The 26473-nt window shown below is 37.3% G+C and overlaps 1 protein-coding gene across 4 annotated transcripts in view; it reads right to left on the bottom strand.

Moving 5' to 3' along the window:
- MGAT4A (alpha-1,3-mannosyl-glycoprotein 4-beta-N-acetylglucosaminyltransferase A) overlaps window positions 1-26473 on the bottom strand; it is an 84334-nt gene that overhangs the window by 5784 nt on the left and 52077 nt on the right. For all 4 annotated transcript variants that reach the window (XM_075057550.1, XM_075057553.1, XM_075057551.1 and 1 more), the window contains 7 exons: window positions 26039-26153; window positions 17264-17394; window positions 16312-16419; window positions 15716-15909; window positions 3537-3615; window positions 1200-1266; window positions 43-155 (listed from right to left, as the gene is read on the bottom strand). In XM_075057550.1, the coding sequence (XP_074913651.1) occupies window positions 43-155; window positions 1200-1266; window positions 3537-3615; window positions 15716-15909; window positions 16312-16419; window positions 17264-17394; window positions 26039-26153 (807 nt within the window). The remainder of the gene's footprint in view (window positions 1-42; window positions 156-1199; window positions 1267-3536; window positions 3616-15715; window positions 15910-16311; window positions 16420-17263; window positions 17395-26038; window positions 26154-26473) is intronic.

The following is a 26473-nucleotide window of genomic DNA, read 5'->3' as shown; positions in this document are numbered from 1 at the left end:
CATTTACCAGTTTTATTTTTAAAAGGTTATACCACCTCTCACCTCATTCAGAATTGCCCAAACTGCTGAATTTTGTATCACTGAAAGCCGGAATGATGAAATAGGGTTTAGGCTGGGGTCAACTGTTCCTTCAGCTATACCATTTTCAAATTTCCCTGCAAAATAAGCAAAAGTATATCCTCAGTTAACTCCTGTTCAACAAACTAAAGTACAAAATCTGTGTCCAGAAAAATGTATCTATAATATCACAACTCAGAGGTGAAACCTATTGCTGGTGTCTATAGGGTTGACTGGTATCATTCCTGAAACAAACGACAGCCAGCGATTTTAGGTATCAGATTCAGCTTTGCAGCAGCAAATAAGATGGGATGTATCATCAGAGTACACCAATCTGAACAGGATTAATACGTAAGAATAAAAACTTTGGAACTGTCTAAGGGGTTGAGCACCTCAAACTCTGGGAAGATTTCAGCACAGATTTTCATTTAGTATCATGGAACTAAACATGAAGCCCCTGACTTATGTGTTTTCAAGGAGGATTAAGGACAAGGGATATCATTCATGCTTAACATATTCCTATTTAAAGGATCTTCAATTTTATTAGGATGAATAAGAATCCAGTTTAAAAACCCAGTTAGACTTTACACTTAAAATATATACACAGCAACTGCAATTCATTAAGATGGAAAAACATGCTTTCATGGTAACAGGGGTGCCCAACCTATGTCCAGCAAGCTAAATGCAATCCATGAGTAAAATTTCTCTTCCTTGACAACAGGCACCTTCCCCAACAGCCGCTTGGCTATGGAAATGCCAATCTCATCCCATGACGAGACAGCTGATTGTCTGTAGGGTGTGTTCAAATCCAGGCCAAGCACAACAGCTCACACAGAGGCACTTGTCACAGGACAGAAGAGGTGATCTTATACAACCTGGAAATGCCTCTACAATAATCTAGGTGATCAATCCTGGCAGAGAAGTTGGATGTAGCTGCACTACAATGAAGAGTGTCACGCTAGATCTTTGTTTAGTACATCTGTCTTAGAAAAAAATTTGGAAACAATATTAAGTAAAGCCTACAAGGTCACATTACCAAAAATGAATGATCAAAACTCAGTTTTAGGTTTGGTTTGGTTTTAATGAAAATGTCTTAACTGTTGCAATAGTAATAATACACATTTCTTTCCACTGTGACATACCTATCCTGAAGTAACCATCCTCTAAGCGTTTGTCTTTGGTTTCTTTGCTTAATACCAGTTCTTCATTCTAGAACAACAAAGCATAAATGAGATAATTTATTTTGACTTATGACTTTGCCAGGGAAAGACAAATGTGTGTGCACTCTTGTTATATATTCAGCATCCATCTTTTCTAAATAATTATGAACCAGCCTAGAATAGTTATTTATAGCCTTAGACAAGCCAACACAAAAAAAAAGAAAAAGCAGCAGTGTTCCAGAACTGAATAGTATTTGGCTTCAAAGTAGAAAAAAGAAGTACTTTAAGTGACCCACGTAACTTGCATGGTAACTGCCACGTGAACAGAATACATAGCAGATACTGGCATACACAGTAGAAGAAAAGCAAAGGCAGGATCTTGTCACCTTTTCCTACGGTTCAGCCAGAGAACTCTCTCAGGACAAATGAAATTTACAGCTAACTTTTTGATGTATTAATTTGGGCGAGATGAAAAGCCATCAGACCAGTGAGAGAAGCATTGCAATTGTCACTGCCTCACTAAAAAGTGATGGGTATCAATAAGCTTCTTTAATAAGCACAGAAAAATTAAATTGTAGACCAGAGCTTCAAAAACAGCTGGAAAATTACAACCAGGATCACATGATCCAATACTAAAAGACCCACTGTAGGAATTCCCTAGGAATCAATTAAAAATGCTTGACAAAACAGGAGATTAAAAACATTAGCTTTTTTTTCTTTTTTAATTCCTACTTTTAAGGGAGAAAAGCTGAAAAAGTGGTGGGGTTTTTTTGCTTGGGAGGCATTTTGGAGGATGGGTGGGGGTTTTTTTTGTTTTAGTTTAGTTTTGGGGGGTTGGGGTTTTTTTTAGTGTGTTGCTTGAGTCCCAGACAAATCCAGTCTGGGGGCACTCTGGTTTCTAAGGGTTGGTTTTTTTGTTTTCCCAAATTCTGCTTAGGAGAATCAGGGTTGAAGTACTTGAATGGCCTTCCAGCTCCATGGAGTGCATGGCAGAGAAACGGTTCCCTCAGGAGTGTACCTATCATTCTGCAGCTGCTGTCCTCACATTGGTGACATTTTCTTCTGACACCAATGGCTTAGGAACAGGCCAGATGCAGAATTTCCAGTTTACCTTTCTACAAATTGTGTAAATAGCAATAGAAGCTCAGTAGCATTACTTCCTTAAGGGATGCTCCAGTTTGAGGGACATTTCACAGCCGAGTATAGCCAAAAAAGAGATGCTTGATGCACATTTTTTCTTACTATCTTGTGCATTCTTGTGGTATCAGATGAAATGAGGGCTGCTGCTGTTTTTGTGGTTGAATATATTTCCAAAGGTCTTGAGAAACAAACCCCATAAATCTTATAATATGATATAATATCCCACAATATGATATAATACCGCACATATCATGTTGTATAATTAGAACCAAACTGACAAACTTCTTTTTAGGGGTGGAGGTGGTCAGAATTTCCTATTTTTACTCACTCCCAGGAAGGCAGACTGCAAGAATGGAGAAGTGAACTCCTCCATGATCATTTACTTTTTTTTTTCCTTTTTTTTTTTTTTAAAGAAAGGAAGGAGAAAAAGAAAAGAGATTCAGCATATGGTAATTTAGGCACAGACTTCAAGATACCCACACCAGGTGTATAGGAGAAGATATGAACCCTTTGCTATTTTAATACTAAATAAAATAAACTTGTCTGAAGTAATATCTTAATCCTCTCACAGAGTTTTGTGATATAAATGGTTAGCTATATTATCTAATTGAGGAAAAAGAAACCCTACCATCTGGCTTCAAGCAAGAATATACTTTAGATAATGTAGTTCCCTCCTGAGGAAAAAAAAACCTCAGACTGATTTATGGGGGGTGGGGTGTAATCAGGAGAATGGAACACATTTGGTTTAAGAGTCTAGATATTTCAGTATCTAAGTAAGGTTTGGATGTGTGTCAATTCCTAAACCAAGACTTTTTTACTAAGTCAAAAAGCAGATTAACTTAGCTTTCACATTTTCCAAAATAAACAGAAGAGGGAAGATTGTTTATTTTTTTGTTCTCAATAGTAGCAGTGAATTGGGAGAAAATGAGCTTGTTCACCTCCAAATCACCAACAGTACTTGTAGCAGACTGCACTCTGAATGAACATCTGAATATTTACAATAGTTTTCTGTGAATAGATCCAATTAAAAAAAGAAAAAGTATGGGAGCATCAGAGCATAATCCTGCAGTTAAAAAAAGGAGCATTCATGTCTCTCTCACCCTGTTAAAAAAGTCAATAAAATTAAGAGGTTTTGCTTTTATCCTGTACTGGAGAAAACACAAATCAATAAATTCATACCTGAAAAGGCAACACTTCCACAGTTGTGTTTAGAAGTATGTCTCCTGGATGCTCTGGATTGCCACTGTGAAACAAGTACCTATAAATGAAAAGAGAAAAATAAAACAGTCTACACGCATCAGTGAGAATTCGCTAAGTTACTATCTTGCATGTTAATAGTCAGATTACAGATGTTAGAATGATAAACATAACTTTTATACTGGACCTACATCAGCTGGTGATAAGAAATGAAAGATGGTTTCACATACAACAGTAATTGAAAGGGCTAAAGTTTTGCATCTTTTAAAGATTAGCTGGGCGGTGTTTTATGTAGAAAGGTAGTTTCCATAATCTGATCTTGACAGATTGCATTATACAAAGTAGTCATTATTGCCTGGCACGCACTGGCATCACCTCTAGAAGCAGGAGCCCTGCCTTCCCTCAGCCTCTCCCCATTGCTCCCCACCATGACACTCTCTCCTTGTGCCCACAGGATGAATTCTGCAGATCCATTCTGAACCAGTTCTGGGAACCTAACAAAATCAACATTTTGCCAGGCCAGTTTTCCCCAAGACCAGCTCTCCACTCTGGTTCATTGCAAAGTCTCATTAATGACTGTGCCAGGAATTCCCAATCCATACCCTTAATGTTACTTGAATTCAAACTTCTATTCCAAAGACAGATTTATTTTTTTTTTTAAACAAAAGCATATTTTTTTGATGTGTATACACACATGGAAGAGGACCTTTTATACCTGTACAAAGTCCCCGTTACCCTCATTCAGTTGTGCATTTAATGAAATTTCTTTTTTTTTTTTTAAATGGGACAGAGTAAGTATGTTTAAAACTGTATCAAAACCATCCCTACACATATCAAGCAGTGACGTGCAAGTGTTTGAATTCTAGCTGCCCACCCTCAAACAGCTTTTGCAGTACTACTCACGTGTAGATAATGTTACCAAAGAAACAGTTTAATTCCCCTTTCTTTATATAGAACACAAACTTCATATTCTTTTGAATATGCATTATGTAAACAAGTAACAATATTTTTTACCACTAGGGGGTACCAATGCTTGAAAAATTGTTCATTACTTACCATTTTTTTCTTGTGAACCACAGAGTTTATTCAGATTACTGTCAAAAACTACCTAGATATTACACCTACTCAGATGCCACTTTTAACAAGCCTATTTTACTTTTAATACATTTAAATGAATATGTAAAAATCTATCAACACATTTCAAACATTTCTTCAATTGGAACTTCGAGAAATTAACAGTAAGCACCATCTTTGACATTAAATACATCACCAGCCAGGGCCAAAATTAGTTCAGAAATTATCACTTGATTAAAATTACAAACATTAGCTCAATCTGCAATCTATTAAGACATAATTGGAGATGTAAATTCCAGTTTGTCTTTATCCAGTATGTCTGAAGCCAGATAAGTACTTGCTATTAATCCATACTCCATAGCTACAAGACAAGTAGAAGAAAACGGAGCTCTCTGACCCTGACTTAGAAATGTCTGTGATCCCAAAATGGTAGAAGTAATTAAAAAAAAATATATATACACACACACATATATATATAACATTTCTTTTATCAAGGCTTATAAAAGAAGTAAAACCACACACTGTCATATAAGAAAGCTACATTGATTTTTTTACACTGGTTCCCCCCCTGTAGTTTAATGTAAAGGTTAGTCAATTCTAAAGTATGCAAGCTACCTAAAACATCCACAGTTCTTCCAAGAAGAATCTTGTGACTTTTTCTAAACATCAGTGACATCCAAAAAACCCCAAAGACTTAATTATCCTTTCTAGGAGAATGCCTTTATTATGTTTCAATAATAAGCCAAACAAAACTCTTGGCGAAGCTGACTAGCAGACTAAAAGTATATTCTGCTGTCTTCTGACCTAGCAGATCTAACTTGCCATCCTTCAGTCTGTCAGATATCCTAATCATTACTGGGAATTTTTCTCTTGAAAACACTGAAAATTCTAAGGAGACATTTTAAAATGCAAGTGATCAAGCACTCACAGCTAAGGTGCTGCCATCAAATGCTCCAACCAAACTAGAGAGGCACCGCTTTTCCTTAGTGCTTTCTAGTTCACAAATCTTATTTCTGAGAACACACACCTAAAGAGCCACAAAGAAACTCCTTGTGATCTGTGATTATGGTGCGCTCAATTAATGATAATGGGTTTGGGATGTTTGGGGGGAGGCGGGAAGGGGAGTAGTGGTGGTGGTGGGTTATTTTTTTGTTTGTTTGTGGTTTTTTAGTGGGGGTGTTATTTATTTACTTGGGGTTTGGTTGGTTGGTTTTAAAAACAATCCTGCAACCATAGCCAACCATTTCTCCTACTGTGCTATTAACTTTTGAAACCAAAGTGTGGCTTCCTCCCCCCACGCAGTTACCACTCCATTAGGGCAATACACTCAAAAGTTTGGACAAAGCCAAAATAATTTACGGATGTAATTAATAAATCCAGATTTCCATGTAATCAAACCTACTTTTTTAGTATATTTTCTACAACTATCTGTCTACCCATATGCACACACATATATAACACATGCATATGTCACATCTAATTTAAAATTATGTTTAGAAAGGAAGGGGTATTTTTATAATTGAGCCTTGCTTGAATAATTGACAGGTAACACCTCCTTAGACATAAAAAGTTACACAGATTAAAACCAGAAGTATGAATACACATACACAGTCAATTCACATCTATGAGGAATCTTTTGCTTCAAAACAGAATTTACAAATAAGAAAATTTAATTTGAAATGAAATTTAATTTACAAACAAACAGATACTCTACAGCTCCTAAAATAAGTGTCATTAGCTATTCTTTTGTAAAACTTGCCTTCCTGTCATACTGATAAATCATAAATTTTCAAGGTTTTCAGACTATGACAGGTATTTCTCAATACAGATACTGAGAGACTCAGAAGTAGCCATGCTTTTGTCTGCAAATTTATTCTGACATCTGTCCTGGGATTTACATATGACAGTCCGTGTAAACAGTAAAAACATGCTTTTTTTCTTCCTAGTTAACTAACATTTTTCTTAGGATGGAATCATTAAGATATTCCTGCCTACTTCCTGCTTAAACATAATACCTTCTGAACCAGTCTTTCAAATTAAAATTCTGAAAACCATAGATCTCTAAATATAGTAATCCCAAACAAACACAAATTCACCTAAAGTTAAAAAAAAAAAAACAAACAGCACCATTACCTCATAGAATATTAATTCACAGCTTTTTTTATTACAAAACACAAACATGGGTGCATTTGGACATTCTTGATGGAAGTAATCAGCGAAAAGTAACTTTAACTTATGACTGGTAAATGAAATACTAATGTGTCTGAATCTTAGAGAAACTTTTCCACTGGCAGTGTCTTTTTAAAGAGTCACAGGTCAAAGATAGTAACTAGCTACAGTAAATATTCAATAACACAGACAACCTCCTCTCTGCCAGAACTAAACATATGAACTTACATACATTCTGCTCATGACCTCAGTGTAGTATGAAAGTAATAGAGGATACTAAACATTAATACCTCATGTAGCATAAAAAATTACACAAAATTTCAAGAGCACTGAAGGTTTAAAAAACAAAACAACAACAAAAAAACACCAAAAAAACAGAGCAAAGTCAAAGCTGCAAAGAAAACTTCAGTTTCCATATTCAGTGACTTTAGTACCCAAGTTGAGGGTTTGACTTCTTGCCATTTTTATAGACATATAAAATCAAGCCACTTGGAGGGGGAAAAAAGAACAATAAGCTGAAACAAATGTTCATACACATCCTAACACACAAAGAGAGGGTAGGGCAGAAGCATAATTATCATTAAGACACTGACAAAAGATATGATTAGTTTGCCAATGCAGTTAACTATTATGGTACTTTAAAAGCCCACACTCAGATTCAGAACTCCCCCAGCAGTGAGCACCTGGAAAGAGTCTTATCTTTTGTAACATCCCCCAAAAGATGTGTATAAATTAATATAAATATTACTAATCTGCACTGTTAGCTTTAATATTCTTCTTTGAATAGCTAAACTTTTCCATCACCTATACTTTCAAAGAAAAAAAAAAAATCAACTACATGCACCTCCTTACCCTCCTCCTATTTTGCTTATGAAGGGAATGTATCCCTTCTTTCCCTCACATCAAAGCATATTTAGGCCCAGAAAATGTTATTCTCTCTATTACCTAATTTGTTTTCTTTTAGGCATTAAAAAAATCTGTCTTACTGTCTTTTATTTAAATAAATAGAAGTCCCAATGATTTTTTTTTTATATATAGAAGTGTGATTCTATGCATTTTCTGTTTTGTTGAGCAATTAAAAATTAGAACAGAACACACAATAACTATCAGTAAATTACGTCAGCTTTATAAAAGGAAATAATATATAAGAATTCTTTAAAAAGCACAGTTCACATCTACTATCAATATATTTGGGTTTTGTTTTGAAGGAAACAAAAGACATCTCACTTGATGATAAACACAAATATTCTAAGAATCTGTTTATGAACGCATCAAATCCTTTTCTCTACATATCCTCCTTATGTCTCTTTTTAGCAATTTGATATATTTTAGTATATCCCATTTTCAGAAAAGGAAAAGAGGTAGGAAGGCAGAGAGGAAATGTTTCCTTCCATGTCTGAACAAATTATCCATAGCAACATGCAGCATAACAGTTTTTAATTCTGCACAACATGAATTTCTATGAAAGCGACATTCAGTCAGCAAATTTTTGGCTCTCTACAGATGCCATCATCCACTGCAAGAGTATTCACCAATTCTATCCAGTATTTTTGATCACTGGATGCAAATATGGTAAAAGAAATCTAATTTACCTCCTCTCTGTCATTTTCCCAGAATCCTCATTAGGAAATGTTATTTTACTGTCACTGGAAACCGGTATTAACCATGCATTATTTCCTTATGCAAAATACATACGGAAGATGAATAATTTCTTTTCCCTCTCTCAATCTCAATTTCTCCTTCTATCCTTTATGCCTCTTACCCACTCTTTTGCAAAAATTGCTTATACTTCAAAAAAAAGCCTAATTCCTCAAGTCAATATACATACACCCACCAAGTATTCACAATAGGTAAGCAATCTAATGGGAGCTTCTCCATCTTGTTATAGTTCCCAATTTGGGGAAAGAAACCCAAACAAACCACACCAAAACAAGCCCATTAACTTCTATGCAAAAAGCCTGTTAAGATTTCATTTTCTCTGCCAAACCCAGCCAGTTTAATTGTCCACATATAAACTGGGCTGCATGTTTGACAGCTGCAAGGGATAAATTCCCCATTTTTGCAGTAAGTGGCAAACCAGCACACCAACAGGAGAGAACTTTCTCGTGTTTGTCAAAGGATCACAAAGTAGCCTGACTGAAGAGGTGATGGGGGGATTTTAGGGAGTGGTCTGAGTCTTTTTTAACCAACATACACCTAAGAAATTAATTTTCTCACAACACTTTAAAAGTCAACCTGAATCTTTTGATAAGGTTTGTCATACCATTTCCTAGCTTTCTTCAACTGCGCACTACTTGTAGAAGGCATTTAGCTGGGTAAGAAAATATCATTCCCAGGTCTACACTTGCCTTGTTTCCCAGTGAGGACTATGAGATCAGCTTTCTAAACCTGCACTGTGCTCTCTGGAGTATGCACACATCAACTGTAACAGAAAAGAGTTTGGCATTAAATTAATTTTAACTATTTTTAATTTTTCATTTTGGCCATGGTTTGGTTCTTTTGGTGTTTTGTGATTGGGGTTTTTTGGTTTGCTTGGGTTTTTTGTTGTTTTTTTAAGGGAAGGACTGTTGTCTGTCCTGAAATCTCTGCTCTTTATGGAATTTACTCATTTTTCCACCACATCAATATTAGTTAAAAGGCCCTTATGTTCTTTTGCAAGGTTACTTCTGCTGAATTTTAATCTGATGAAATATAGAAAGGCTTTGGGGGTTTTTTTGGTTTTTTAATATGTGTGTGTTTGTGTGTATGTGCACATAAACATTATTTTTCCCCCCAGTTTAATTCTCCAGAAGCACAGATAACAACTCCATTCAATTTTCTTCAACACAGGCATTTGCCACCATTTGAGATGCACTTGGGTATACAACCTCGTCCCAGGCTGGCAAGATGCAATTATGACATCTCAGAGACTCAAGCCCTTCTGTAAATCAGATGAAGTATTTTAGGGTATCTCAAGTGGCATTACACATCTAACATTCAGACAACAGCATTAAGCCTCTAAGATTTCCCACTAAGAACTGTAAACCCAGGAACACTGCCAAATACACAAATCTTGAATATTAGTGCCATTAAGGAGGAAGCAGCCTGTCCTTGGCTCAGGCAGCTCTTTTCTTCTGTCTCTGATCCACACTTTGGGTTTTTTTCCCCTCTTCATATGAAGTTCTTGCCTCATTGTTATGGGCAGAGTTCCATGCCTGGAGTAAACAGCATCAGTGGCCGGGAGCCTGCCTGCCAAATTGCCACTGTCAATGCATCCATTTGAGGATTTTCTACTCATTAGTACAGAAGCTTATGTAAACATAGAAAACAAAGTCCTCAAATTCTCCTTTTTATATACACTAAAAATATTATCCCACCTGAAATATACTGACAAACACCAAAACATTTAATATAATAAATTAAGAGACTTTCAAATACTTGCTATCAACTGACACCACCATTAAAGCTTAATAACATGAAGATGTTAAACTGTAATAACCTATATTATATCTTTAGAATCAGAACAAAGATTATTTCTAAATCATACACTGCACATATATGGCTCTTCAGCTAAAATTGCCCAAGAAAGGTTGAATGTATTGCATTGCACTGAAGGAGAGTTGCTACGCTGAACAGTGATTATGAACAAAGAACAGCTTATACATCAGTCAAGTTACTGCTGTACTAATCTAAAACCCAAACAATTTTGCAGTTCCCTACGTTTTAAGTGGTTGTTACTGCAAAAGCAAATGATAAGAAAGTTTCACTTTGCTACCAGTTTTGGAAAGCTGTTAGAATGTTTTTTTTGCCTTTGTAATGCATTTGATCTTGTATCTCTCTACCCACAGGAGGACTTGCACCCTATAGGATGGATAATTAACTACATTTTAGATACATACAAGACCAACTGCTATAGAATCATAGAATCGTTTAGGTTGGAAAAGACCTTTAAGATCATCAAGTCTAACTGTAAACCTAACACTGCCAAGTCCACCACTAAACCATGTCCCTAAGCGCCACACCTACACGTCTTTTAAATACCTCCAGGGATGGTGGCTGAACCACTTCCGTGGGCAGCCTGTTCCAATGCCAGACAACCCTTTCAGTGAAGAAATTTTTCCTAATATCCAGTCTAAACCTCCCCTGGTTCAACTTGAGGCCATTTCCTCTTGTCCTATTGCTTGTTACTTGGGAGAAGAGACCAACACCACCCTATGATACTTTTTTTTGGTAACTTTGTTGTACATTTAAAAAAAATTAAATTGCTTTTAAGTTTTCACTGCTAGAGAACCTGTTTTAAAAGCTGCATTTATTTTCCTTTACAATGAAGTAGTAGTAATAACAGGCAAGTAACTGTCACTTTTTCTGCAGGTATTTTTCAGCACTGTCACAACCATTTCAAAGCAAAGTAATGTATATGTTTAGTTACCAGGAGCCCAATAAGATACTGTTCACACTCAGTACATTGATTTTGTAGCTTAAATAGTCAAATATGTATTTCTTGCATGAGTGGGAATTCTATGTTGTAAGAAGATGCCAGGGGAAACATATGTGAGGTTAACATCACATGTTCCATGGGATTCCAGGGTCAGCAATATAGAAAATTAGATGATTAGTCTCAAATACTGCACATCCAGTATCTATGCCAATATCAGAACAAAAAGTAGTAAATGTAATCTACAAGCTGTTTTATCACAGTGTTAAGATTTCAGTTTAAAGCTGAAATTCCAGTCAGCAAGTTCAACCTCATCAAATCACTTTATTAATAATCAATGTCACATTAGAATGACTACACAATGGCTTGCTATAAGAACACCACTACTATGGAGCAACTACAGAGTTAAAGGCAGTGCTGGGGGGAAGAAAAAAAAAAACCCAAACAACAAAACCAGACAAAAACCAAATACCCCACCCCCAAAACAAACTGCTAATCCTTTTGAAAATATGCAAAGTAACACTACCGAGCAGTTACATACAAGAAAGGATGAGTCTCATATTTTAAAAATATAAAGAAAATTTAGATATTTATACTTGTGAGGTTGGAGTGGGATTTGGTTTTTGGTGGTATTTTTCTTCCTTTCCACAGTATAAAATACATACTTGTCTTTTCCTGCAGCCTTTTTTTTAATAAAGATCAGCATTTGAAAGCAATTTATATTGAAACAAACCTGAAGCCCTTTTTATAAATATCCATTCTAAATTCCTATTGCAGAAAAGCTGACAAGCGTAAACATAATCTAATTAAAACAGTCATAGGTTATGTGCTTCCAAGGCCTTCCTCGATGTAATTAGTGCACATGTTCTTTGAAAACAATATCTGATTTGTGTCAATCACACCTATAGGGAGGACTCTGAAACTTAAGCAGTCAAAAAGAGATGGTTGTGATGATGATGGACACCAGCATCACTTCAGTGCTGCAATGGAATGTCTTTCTGGGATGTGTTTTGTTTTTCTTTTTTTTTAAACCAGGATCACATTAAAAGTTTATTACTTATGTTCAAGATTCACTACTCATCCACCAATATTTCAGATCTTTCTACATACAAAAACCCCTCAAACAAAGCAATGTCTAAAGTCAAATGCTCGTCACAATGAGCTGCTCAGTACAACATTCCTCACTGACATCTCTGAAGAAAAACAGTATCTTGCATCTCTTATTTATAGTAAGGAAAATGAATTTACATTCAGTACTAGCATGAAAGTAGTAAAAATGTATGCTTCATAAAGAAACTCTGAAATATAACTGTCAGTTTTAATAATTGTGTGCTTGGAACAACAGTGTACATACCAAAATAGCAAAGTAGATTTCAATAATTACATAACAACCTAAGGGAACAGAAATTCAGTATTTATCTTTACAATGTAGGCTGTTTGAGCATTTAGAAAACAGTCCATCCATTTATTTAGGAAAAAAAAAAACAAAGCAAAACCAAACCACACCTTAAACACTGCTGTGCAATTTATTTTTAAGAGGAAAGTCAGTGGATCTACTTTCATTCTCAAGGATATGCTACTAAAAGAGAGGTATGTATCTTCTTTTTGCAAAAACAAGAATGAGATCCTAGCTTAGTATTAAGGGACTTCAGTGTTATGGCTGGAGATCTTTTGCTTGGGAAAAAACTAAAAAGTTTCAGTACAAGAGCTGTTACTAAAATGAGCATTAGACAATTTCAATTTACACATCCCTGTTCTCCAGGTGTGGTTTAGAACAAGCACCATCTATTTGAATGTTTAATATTCAGCAGGGATCTGCCAACCAGGTCTTGCACAAAATAGCCACAAATATTACTTTCTGCTCAGAGAAGTGAACTCAGTTCTCACTTTAAACTATTAACAGATCCTTGCCACTATTATCTCTGGCAATATTCTCAGATCTCAAAAATGAAATGTTTAAAGACTTAATGAAAGCTAATTACTGAACTGCTATACTCAGCAGAAAATTTAAATTGAGTTCAGCAAAACATTTGGCATGGAAAAATAAACTATAGGAACAAGTTAGTGCTCTGTCACAGTGTAACAGACCTGCCATTCAGTCAGTGTTGTGGTCAATATTTGCATTAAAAAACTTGTTTATCAAGAATTTATTATGGGAGTTAAACAGCTACACCTCAAACTGACTTGGCAGACAAAATTTTCTGTATATTCAAAGAGCTTTAAAAAAAAAAAAAAAAAAGAAAAAAGGGAAAACCTGTCGCATCCCTTCAACAAACACAAGATGGCTCTCAAAAGTGTATTTTCTACTCTTAATTCCCACAATCAGATATATCGCCCCACCAGGGAAGTCTTCCTAATAATCAGTCCATTTTCCCTTTTCTGTGTTTCAACCCTTAAGTCACAGTTTTATTTTTGACTGCCTCAGCAAGCATCCTTGAAATATCAGGAAACATCATTGCTCTACTTAATCTTCACCTAACAAAATCTGCTGCTGCTGAAGTTAAGTACACAAACAAAACCAAGTCCCCAACAACTTGAAATTACAACATCTGTACCCCTAATCAGCCACTGACTTCAGAAAGGCAAAATACTGCATTTTTGAGGACACTGTGGCAATGAAGCTAAAATCATAATAAACTTCAAAATGGCTTACAACAACAGCTCAAACAAACTTTAGTCTGGACGGGTAGCACTTCTTTTGAGGAAACAACAGAATACAAGATGTTCCCTTTCTTCTAAAACTAAAATGCATTTCTTCAATAAATAGAAATAACAACAAAAAATAATCGAATCATCCTCTGCTGCTGGGACTGTTCTTAACACAGCAGGTAGACGTAACTACCTTAGGCCTAGCTACAATTTTTCAGGGCACATTAATGAACACTATCTTCCCACCTTTAGCACAGATAATTAGTACTTACTCATTCCCCCAATTCCCTCACCACTAAGGTAATACATATCAAATAATATTTTCTTCAGAACTGTGCATACCATTTTTTTAAGTAACAGTGCTGACCTATGACACTTGCTTGCAATGCTTCCCAAAATTGCCATTGTGCATTTGACTTGTCCTAAACCAACCAAGATCAACATTTGCTGCTCAGAGTCACCCTATTCTTACAGGGTAAATGCATATAATTGTTTTTTAAAAAAAAAACAAAACCAAACACACAAATTGGACAACACTTACGTCATAACTTTGAAAAGGAAAATTTGATCAAAAAGAAATCAATGAATTCATACATCTGAGTTGAAAAATATGGGGTTTTTTTAAACTATTGGCACAGCATAAAAAAAGATTCTGCCTTTAATCCAAGGAGGTATGGCAATCATATTCCTCAACACATGTATCTTGGAAAACTAACCAGGAAAGTCTTTTAAAGCATAGCAATCAACTGAAAGAGTAATTTGACATCTCAAGTGACAAACTTGAGTTTCATAGGTCAGACTAGTTTGGAGCAACATAGTAACAAGGAAACTACTGATTCTCACTGTTACGCTAAGCCAAAGTGAAGGCTTAGCCTTTGATTATGTACCAAGGCACAGAGTTGACTAATTGGGTTCAGTTCAGGACTGCAAAAAGGGCTGCTTCACAAGAAAAGCATCCAGTCAAATTGATCCAAAGAAACTTTGCTCTACCATACTGTAAGTACTGGCCTCAACACATAAGGTATGTGAAGAAAGGAGAAAACAAATCCACTAACATAGCAACACTTAAACAGACACTAAATTAACAATTTTTTAAGTCTTGGACTACTATATTGGCAAGACAGTAAAAAGCAAAACAGCAAATGAGTCTCAATAAAACTAAAGGACAACTACACTCTAAAGCGCAAACTCTATTATCCTTATTTAATCTGACCAGTAGCTAAAAAGAAGTCACCTTTAGTCCTCTAACAAGTCACAAATATTTGTATTTCAAGGGCAACCCCTGCCCCCCCCCCCCTTTTTTTAATTAAATTTTAAGGTTTTTTAAATAGGTCAACTTGGAGTCTTAGCATGGTGACTTTTTTCAAGCCCTAAAGCTACATCTAAAACACATTACCCTTCAGAGTTCCCAGCTTTCAGGTTTGGGGACATCATGATATGCTCCAGCAAGATTTCTGATCTGGACAATCAAGGGACCGAGGCTGCAGGGCACAACATACTGTACCACACACCATGCTGTACAATTGCTCTGTAATTAGAAGCAGACCAACCAAATACAAATAGAATCAAATTGGCTTCTTTTAAATTCTCTTATGAACTGCCAGAGAAACACTGGGTTTGAATTGCATTTATCAAAAATGCTCCAGATTAAATAAAAGAAAAAATAATTTTTAAAAAAAAAAGGCAAGACGAAATTTAAAGTAGTAAAAGAGTTAGAGGGAAGACATTAATGATCATAGTATCAGCTGAACATCATTTCACTTTAGATTATAATGACAGCCCCAAATTCTACCTTCAAGCATTCCTGGCAAACAAGCAACTTTAGATATGAGACCAAAGGCAAATAATTACTAACCTTTCTACATTGACTGGCTTGTCAAATTTAAATAGAATATAATCCCCAGCAACTGGTGTGACAGCCCAGAAAAAATCTTCCCCTACGTAGGTTTTTTCTAGCGTATGCCCCTGGTAGACTTTTAAAGATGTCGAAACCTCTGCAGGTGGATTCACGTGGATTTTATGCAGTAATGGTTTCAGGAAGTCTTTATCCTAATTGAAAGAAAGACAAGCATCATGCTGGTCAGATAACCTGTTTTATTATATTCTTTTCCCAAGTGGTTACACTTAAAACAAACACTTGCATAAAATGGAAAATGAATGCATTACTCATTTGGGGGTTTATCAGATCTTGTACAGATTAATAAGATGAACATGCCATTAAAGTAAAAAAAATAGAAAAAATATCCCCTAGCAAAAATCCACAAAAATAAGCTGAGATTAGCACTTCTTATACTTGATAGTAACCAGTTTAAATCAGACTTCATTCCAACTGGAGCAATATACAACATGCTTGAAAATGCCAGACAAGAAAATGCCTGCTTTCTGAAAGGCTACAAAGTTTTTCATTTAAACAGCCTGCTCTGGAAAGGAAGGAAAATTTTAGCTACTAACTGTGAGTTTCTGGATCTTCCCTGCTAGAGAGGAGTGGAGGCCAACATGCTGGAAAAGAGAAGGCCTGAAGCGTATCCGTAGGTTAGATTTCTGTCGATCACAATGTTTCTGAAACAGGAGAGGAGGGGTAAAAAAAAAAAAAAAAATCACATTAGTAAAACCAACACAAGGTTGCTGAGTTTTTACTGTAATTATGTGATGTTACATGAACCAAAAAGACTTAACAAGAACCCAGATCTACTTATTCAGCTGTTCTTGTTTTCATTCCAGAAATCTACCAAGACTGCTGTGCAAATATTTTACTGTTCAAGGTTCTTGCACAGAACCTGTTTATTCAGTCTTTCAGCAAGGGGGCTACTTGAGAAATGAAGGACCAAAATCCAAAAGTTTTTTCCTCATTTGGAACCTTCTCTATGACTGCTATCCAAGCAGTGGCATTCTGCAGAGCCTCAGTGGGGGTTAGGTGAATGAGTTTATTTTAGGACTGTTACACACAGAAACTAACTAGACTTTTGCTTTTCATCCTACTGCATCCATCTCCAAAATCTGAAACAGTAACAGTTATAATGCCTCTGAGAACTGTCTCTCTAAAGTTCTTTTTAAGATTAATATCTTGGTAGGAAGAAAGACTCTTTCAGGACGTGCTGTAACTGTACACACTATGCTAGCCTCCAGCTCACCAAAACCAACTCATTCACCATCATGAAAACATTTCTTCACTACGAGGGTGGTGAGACACTGCAAGAGGTTGCCTAGAGAAGCTGTGGATGCCCCATCCCTGGAAGTGTTCAAGGCCAGGTTGGACGGGGCTTTGAGCAACCTGGTCTAGTGGGAGGTTTCCCTGCCCATGGTAGGGGGGCTGGAACTAGATGGTCTTTAAGGTCTCTTCCAACCCAAACCATTCTATGATTCAATGATGATTTTAGAAGCTTTATTATAAAAACAAACTTACAGCATCTTTCTCAGGGTTACACACTTTCACCCAGAGGATATGATCCAGGAGCCAATCAATAGGTTTCTCCTTATAAAACATAAATATGAACTCTACAATAAGAGTGATATCCGGAGACTGGAACATTTTACCTGTGATGATGATAACTGGAGTTATTTTATATTAAAGATAACATGGTCTTTTGAAATCAGTGAGACAACAGATGACACATTTGTGCCAAGACAAGTAACATTAGCAATGAACAACTTGAAATCTCAATGTTATTAAAAGCTCCATTCCTTTCAGCTATGCAAAACTACATAAAACAACTATTCAAACAAAAACTCATTGTAATATATCTTGGTGCTATCAAAATATTCAATGTATAATACAACACAGTCTCCTTAAGAACAGAAATTGTCAGCCTGCAAAAACAGAGTTATGGATTCATGTCTATTATTCTCCATGCCATGTGTAAGCTTCAAGCATCCGAGACAAGGAGCTGTTTCAAGTGTTATCCGCCCAGTCACACAATTTCAGCTTTTGCAGGTACAAAAAGCAGAGATGGAACACCTACCACTAACTCCAGATCCTTTTGTGTAGAAAATCAAAGGGAAAGAAGGAAGCTACTAGAACACAACCAGAGACAATGCAACTTAAAAACAGACAGACATCACATAGCAGTGACCTGATTTTTTTCTGAAATGCATAGGCCACCAGGAAACTCATACCGAGGGTATTTCCAACTAGCCACACTCAAAGCAGTCGGCTGCCTACTAGAAAGTCTAAGTCCCTCCCACAGACAAAAACTGCCGAACTTCTTTGCCAAGTACTGCCAGGACTTTGGGGCTTCCAAGACAGCATATTGCTTGGTCAACTACAGATGGACTTCTGGGTGGCGCTGTGGTACAGGATTCTTGGGAACACTGCAAACTATGAGGCTTAAGGGAGACCTTGGCAAAAGAAGGAAACTTACTGTTGATGAGAAAAGTCTATTTACTATCAACAAAAGCAACTATTTATGTGGTTGTGGAATACACTTCACTGCCAGTACAGGTGTCTGAAGAGAAAGGTGGCCAATACATAGGGCTATTTTTTCTTAAACTGAATGCAGCACTTAAGAAAGGTGCCTTGTATGAAGACACTGCTACCAGGAACAACAGGTAACTGGGAGTGGGGGAGTCCAAGGCTGAAGACAGACTGACAATAAGTGCTTGTACCAGGGACTGAGTGCCAACTAAACTCCCAAAGGCAGTTCCAGATTTGAGGGCAGATTCAGAAAACATCATCAGGTTTGCAGATGAAGTCTGCCTCTACTTTACTAGGCTACAACAGAGGAGGCAAGGGAGAAAGACATTACATGACGATGAATCTCTTAGGAGGACACTGGCTGAAGTGATTCAGTACTGTAGATGGTGCTGAGATGTGGGCAGTGCTGACTTAGCACGGGCTCTTGGGCACATGTGCATTAATGGCTCAGAGCCCAATAGAAGCTCTTCCCCAATGCAAGCCTTCCATCTGTCCACACTTGGGAGTTCTGTACAACACACTAACATACAGCTCTTAGGCATATGAACTGTTTTTTTTCCCCACTTGTAATCTATGAGGCCTTCGTAGGCTTTTAAAGTAAGTTCCACAAGTGGTAGAGGTCCTAATATTTTCTCCTTCTACATTTAGGAAGAATAGCTGGAGTAGACATTAAGAACAGATTTCTCTCTGAGGTGGCAAAAACACTTCCCACACTCACCAGAAAATAGGATTTGGTGCTCATCTACAAGAGGACAAAATTCTTTGGAAAGGCCACTAAGGAGCTGCATAGGCTAGTCTGGCTGACAAACAAATATGGAACAGCATTTTGTATGGAGCTTAAAAACTATCAGCAGTATAGCACTCCACTTGAGCAGGTGGCTGAGTGGAAATGAAGAAATTGTGCAAGCAGTCTACCTTATTTAGCCATTAAGGAGTATGTTCACATTTATAGAAAAAGAAGTGAGGATATACTTGAAGTATCACCCTGAACCACCGCTACACAAAAGGTAAAAAGTTATCCAGTCCTAAGTCATTAGGAACATACATTTCTACTGTGAATGTACATGTGGGCTATCACTCAGAGCCAGACATTCAGTTACTTCTTTCCTTCGAGGCTCACCGAAGTCTGTAATTCATAGAAGATTATCACAAGGCAGCATAAAAAAAAAGAAAAAACAAAACATGTAGCTGGGAGAGTTCAAATCCTTGTTGGAACAGGGATGGAAAATTTCTCCACTGAAACAGGTGACTGAGCCTGGCACATTATACAATATCTCAGAGTAGATACAGAATGCCAGGTTGTTAGCTTACATATATTAGCAGCAAGGATATTTTTAAGGGAAAGCATCAAAGTTGCAGGGGCCCTGTTATGCATGCTCTGATACTGCCAGGTATCAGACTCAGACATACAGAGATTTGCTTTGACAATGCCAGGATCTCAGATTGCAAGATCCTTTATTTTCTCAGAAAGAGGATACATACTTAGGAAATCACCTGAAGGGCCTCATCCTTTCCACAAAACAGGTCTGATGCGATTTCATTCCCTTATGACTTGTATAAAATTGGATAAGAACACAGCCAATGAAATAATACTTATTTTGGAATTCTGAGATGATTTGGAGGGCTCTTAGCGAGACTACATCATGATGCAATGCAATAAATACAGAAGAAGCATCTGACAAAAGTTCCAATTATTTAATCTGTTGGAATGATGCTATATTCATAAAGCAAACCATTCATACAGTAGGGTGGAGAAGTAAATGTGGTAAGACATTAATTGACCTGGCATTGCTAAATCAAAGTTGTCCCTTACAAAAACCTTTAATTTGGCTGTTTATAAAGCAAAAACATTGACATCACTTGTAAGTGCTTGGTGCAATGAGGTCCTCAAATAGGTGTCACCTCTTGAAAATACTCTGTAACTAAAATTTGAAGCTCCCACTAAACAAGGGACAGCTCCTACTAAACTAGGGACAACTGCAAAGCTTTCTTCTTTAAAGATGTAAGAAAGATGTTATGATTTTTTATTAGTGTATTGTTACCATTTACACACTATATTGTTGTCATATTGTTTAACTTTATTTGCAGAAGTAAATATTTAAAAATGGGTAGGAAACAATCATATGATTTGTACAATGTTGTGTACAATATTCATGCAGAGTAATCTCTCTTTCAGCTTGTCACACTTCCAACTAAATGGGCTCCCAATTTTCCTGGTGATTCATCTCTGCCTAATGCTTTCAATAGTATAGGGCAGGAGAAGAGAAAAATATGAGAAACCCTAATCAAACACCAGCTGAAAAATGGGACTAATCAGATGTTTCTGGAATGTTTACGGGACTGAAACCATCATTTCTGGATGACACCTGCTGATGTAGTCTGTCAGTCACACCTGCTTCCATAGGAAGTGGACCTTCCCATGCAGTGTCAGAGAGATCCACAATACCACACGATTCTGAAGACAAAAACATCCCCACATTATTGCTCCAATCTCAATGGAAGCAGACTGACTAAAGAGACAGTTTATCCTCTTCCAGGAGGTATACGCAGTCATGCTGCTCTGGAATCCTTTTCTTCTTCTGCCGAAGGAGAGAGAGCAATAGAACCACACTGTACATTTTTTCCTTTGACTAGCTCATCTTCTGAAGAGCACAAGGATTACAGTCTTCAGTTGTCATCTATGGTGAAAAGACACTCACAGACCATGTCACTTAAAACCTGAACGTTAAGGTACAGGATCCTTACCTACAATTAAATAAGCAGAGAAAGACTGAGGGTAAGAGTAGGCATTTACTCTTTTCCCTAATTTAAGTTATCCTAATTTTACCTAAAATAGAAACAGGCTTTCAGCAAACAAATTATTTACTTCCATATGCCAAACTTGTCTAGGCCCAGAGGCACTTTCCTCTAGGCCTAGACTGGCATACTACTGTCAACCATGCAGTCAACCACCCCTGACTTGGGGAATAATCTAGTTAACACAGTGACGTCACAGGACATGCCAGGAAAAACCAAACAAAAAATCCCTGATACATCCAACTGCAACTAGTCAGAATATGCTAGGTAAGCATCAGCTGGCTGTACCTGCACTAGCACCTTCAGACCCAACTGGTCTATGTTACACTGCCCAATACTGTGGAAGAGTTCAACAGTGCAGGCAAAGCCTTCTGACTTTAATTCGTAATGATCACTGGGCCGAAGATGAACAGGCAATACCCTATTCCTGAGACAAGCCCTCATCTCCCTTCAGTAACCAAGGACAGACATCCACACACTATTTGCTGAAGGGTTGTCACTGCCTTCCACACCCAGCTTGGCACAGCTTTGCCCCAGCTCCTTCCCCTTCAGTATAACACAGCATCCATCATCTGTCATTTCTGTCTCAGGACACCACCAGCCCAGCACAGCAGTACAGCCATGGATCGATGTCCCCTTTTTCTCCCCCAGAACGCTCTTCCTACATCAGCTCAAAAACAGGCCTCTGCAGCAAAGCCCCTGGTAAAACACATCTTCAAAGCTCTGGACCTCTGACTGTCCACAGCTACTCCTTGTGATGGAAAGCAGCCCAGTACAACTCCTACTGCACAGATCCGACACCCCAGCCCCTCTGAATCCAAACCAGCCAAGGCCTTGCCTGGCCTCTCCTGAACAAGGGTAGCAGCAGCAGCCTGGCTTCCCTAGGGCATAGCCATAGCCCAAGAACAAAAAGCAGCATTTGCCAAGGTCCTGCAGTTCTGTGGCCTCCCACAGAGCTGCAGGTGAGGAGAGTGCTGTGAGCCATGGAGGCATTGAGATGCCATCCAAATCCAGCCTACAGATTGCCCACTGGCCACCCCCAACATGCAGTCAAAAATCATCAAGCCAGAGAGACCTAAGCAAAAACTGCAGTCAACACACACTGCCTCAAACCAAAGACAATGTGAAAGAATTGAAGCAATGACTCATCTTGCACCATGTTCATGCACTTGGTACAGTGCATGAGAACAGACATAAATCAAGGAGACTCTGCTGACAAAATTTCAGGGGTTTCAGATTCTGGGTACATACAACCTACCCTTGGAAAGAAACTCCAAAATCCAAAAGAATTAAGACTCAAAGGTAATATCTTGCTCCATAAATCCCTAGAGACTTAGAAAATGTGGAAGACTTTCTCCATATTATTTATCTATATTGATAAAAGTGAGAGCCAGGACTGAACAAAAAAAAAAATACATCGTGGAACATTTTCTGCTATTTATTGTGCCCTGCCAAGACTTCTATCTGGTTCTCAGTCCATTTAAATGCTATCCTTAGTGAACTATTCTGGCCCCCTCAGTACTTTGTTGGCAAGCACAAGACACACAAAAAATGAAAAACTTTGTTTTCTACAGCTCTCTGAACTGCAAGTATTTAAATAATTCATTTTCATTCTTCCACATAAGCATCATTAAATGTATTCAGTCTACACCAACAATAATTTTATACCTGCAAGCACATATTCTAACTACAGTTGAAGTCTTTCAATGCTTTCCCGTTAATGAGATGCAAATTACTGGCATTAAAACCAGAACCTCTTTGAAGTTATTTAAATATCTCAATATTTGACTTGATCTAGTCTTCCCCAAACTTCAACTATGTGGACAGCTTGAGCAAAACTATAATCAGAACAACTTAAAATAATCAGAACAACAGGCCTTAAAACATCAGGGCACAGTAAGATTCAGAGGAACTGTATAAGACAACCAAAAGTCTGATTTCAGACCGCTCCATTAAAAGTTTGTGACAGCTGGCAGAGTATTATAGATCCTCTGGAAAACAGTTCAGCTCAGAGGCAGTTGGAAGACAAATCAATATGTCTCATAAAAAGCTAGTAGAACTCTCCTATATTGTGTCAGGGACTGCAGCGCAAACCAGAATCCAGAAGAGCAAAAGATGCATCTCCTTCCACAGAGTTTCTTAGGGAAACAGCATGTGTCTCACCCATTATTTATTAGATACTTGACAGCACTTAAAGACTATGCTTTCACTATTAAAAAAACACAAAGGAAGCAACTTCTGCTCTGTGGCAGAGGTGACAGAATTCTATAATCCTGCTGTCAGCCTAAATAGCTGCACTTCCCACCTCCTCATGTAGTACTTGCATAAATTAGATTTTCAGTTCAGAAATACACTAGGACAAAAAACATTTTTACCTCGCGCTAGTGAACTTGCAACCTGATCAAGGTTTCCAATAGCTTACAGCAAATCAGCCACACCTCTCTTTTTTAGTGATTATTTCTAAATCAGTAGCATCTAGGCAATTCAGTGCCCTACTTTCTCTTGTAGACATCTACACATAAAACTCATCCCCAGTTACAAGCAACTACTTTTGCTTTTCTCCACAGTTATCTGCATTACCAAATTACCACAGTATCAGTCTGCATCAAGATCCATAAAGGGATAGCAAAGATGAGGCAAATCTACATTACTTGCATAAAATTTCTAGGCAATATATGGTTATAGTACACCAATGTGTCTCAAAGCCAGAAGTTTTAGTCACTTCCATGAATACTAATTTTTCTCTCAAAACTTAAAAGGAGGATAAGTAGCAAAATTGGGAGGAGAGAAAGCCCTAATTTACTTTTCTAGGTAGAAAAGTGACATTAAGATGTATAGCCACAGCTAAACACATCTGAAATTCTACTGATATGATCTAATCAGAGGCAAGCAAATACGATACAAGGAACAAAGATCAGGGATGCAAGTAGCAGGAGCTAAAAACTAAATTTAACTACAACTATTGTCAGAGCCTACACTGAAAAAAAGTATATGGACAGTATAGAAAAACAACTTTAAAATATTTTTAAACAGTTGTGCAGGTGATTAAGCCAAACCTCAGTATTAAGAACTACCCACCTACCCCTTCTGGCTTAGACACTGTGCCCTCTATAGCAGCACTGGGAATGGAAAGGGGTGTGAAACACACAAATAGACAAATAATAAATTATCTGAAATACATCTGCATGGGGTAGACAGTGCATGTCCTAAACTGTAAGTTGGTTTTACACCCATTTTGACATGTTGATCTTACAAAACTGCAATTTGTAAGCGAGTACGCTTTACTACTAAAATAGGCAAATGTAGAATGAATGTGAATTACTTCTATAGCCCAGGAACTTCATACAGAATTTACATTTAAAGTGCATAACTAAAAGCTTAAACTCAAATTGTGCGTTTAGTTGGGATTGAGTTTAACTGTTCAAAAGCAGAAACAAAGTCTAATCAGATGCTGGCATTCAACCAGTCTCTGCACCCACAGAATCACAGAGAGTTGCAAGGGACTCCCCAACAGAAGAGACAAGTCTATTTAGGGCAAAAGCTCCAGTAAATTATTTAAATTATTATTTCTCCATGACAGGCAGCTCCATTTCTTGTTTCTCCCTTCCACCTCTGAGGCCACAAAACCAGTCCCATAACTATTTCAGCAACAGGGCATCTCCACTGGTAGCCCAAGGCAACCAAGCAGATTGGTTATGTGGTGGCCAGATAGATAAGGAGACTTCCCACTGCCCATTTCCTCTCCTCCTCTCCATTGTTTCTGTAGGTTAGACTGACAGGCAAATGTACAACGTACCATTTTGTACCTTAACGTAGCACGTTTAGGAGATAAATACTGTTTTCCTTTCTACTCAGTGAATCTCTAAGACCCTGAAAGTCAGGAACTATTGCCTCTGCAGCACACCTGATGCTGAGCTGGACACAGGGTAGTACTTGCCATTCACACAGTGCCAAGATTCTCAGTGCTACCATTATGGGTCACTTGAGCTAAAAATGAAGCTTTCTTTGGAAATTAGATCCAAAGTAAAAACAAGAACAAGAATTTCTAAGAGAGTGACAGAATTCAGGACTGCACTTTATCTGTTACATGTAGGATTTTCTTCCTGTTCTGAGCTCAACTTACAGCCTTTGCATTGAAATCGTTTGTGTTGACTACATACAGGAACCTCCACATTCTGACTCAGCTTTTGATTTTTCCTCATGACAGATCATGACATATCACTGCAGTAGTGAAATAACCTTTTGATTTGTAAAATCCCTTCAAAACTTCTCTTTCATTGCTCTTCTGTTAAGCCTAGTACCTCTCAATAAAAACGTTATTAGTGTAAGAGCAATGAACCACAAAGTATATTTCAACAGCACCCTGGTAGTCAATCTGCAACAGCTCAAGATGCTGCATTAGCTTCTCTCACTGCTGTTCATTGCAAATGACAGATAGACTCTACATGTAGGAAGGAGCAGACTGTCATAACTTCTCCTTGATGGAGTAGAAAGGTGGAGGAGATAGAATAGGCTTTGCAACGAAGACAAACTGATGCCTGCTGGTTCTTGGAAATTTTGGCACAAACACTAATGAAGTTGTTTTAGGTGGAGTTAGTTTTCATGTTTTTTTCTTTTACTTCAGTCAGTTCTGTTTTAATGATATTTTTTGTTCTAACAGCAGCTAAATTCAAAATAAGTCATTCCTTGCAGTTCAAGTGTTAGTACTTTTAGAAATTAATTAACTTTTGGTTATAAAAATGCCCTCTTTTCCAACAGTTTGAGTTTGCCTCAGTCATAAAAAAGTATATGAAACAGCTGAAAAGGAACACCCCCACAGGTTAAACCAGAGTTCCTAAAAAAGCCAATTAATTTCTACTTCTTGGTCTATTTCCAGTACAAAGAAGATAGCTTTGAAGTCAGATCACTATTAATTCACAGAGTCTGAGGATGAATGTGTTCTTTCAAATACTAAAATGAACATTTTCTTACCAATGAAACCCAGCTGAGAAAATTCTAGAATCATCCAATCTTCAGAAGCAAGCTGAAGTGCAAAATTTTTTATTGTGCTGAAATAATTCTGCTTGACAACGATGTCATCTTCAAGCTAGAGGAAGGTAGCAATGATACCAACATAAATAAAAAAAGCACCAGCAAAGCAATAGGAAAAAGTACAGCTAGGAAATACGGATTTATAATATATTGCTAACACATAGCCATATATTTCCAATGCAAGTGCTGCTATAAAACCTAGACGTTATAGCCAAGAATAACTATTGTAGGGATCACAGTCTGTCTATTTGTGGAGAAGTAATCCAGAGTCTTTCTGTACACAAATGTATCTCAACTTACTACTGCAGAACATTGCTCTTCTAGCTTCTCTTTTCAGAGGAAAATCATCCATGAAATTATGTTAGACTAAGTGGC

The sequence above is a fragment of the Buteo buteo genome, chromosome 25 (assembly GCF_964188355.1).
Source record: "Buteo buteo chromosome 25, bButBut1.hap1.1, whole genome shotgun sequence".
Lineage (NCBI taxonomy): Eukaryota > Metazoa > Chordata > Aves > Accipitriformes > Accipitridae > Buteo > Buteo buteo.
The sequence above is the reverse complement of the archived record's forward strand: the minus strand, read 5'-3'. Positions and strand labels throughout refer to the sequence as shown.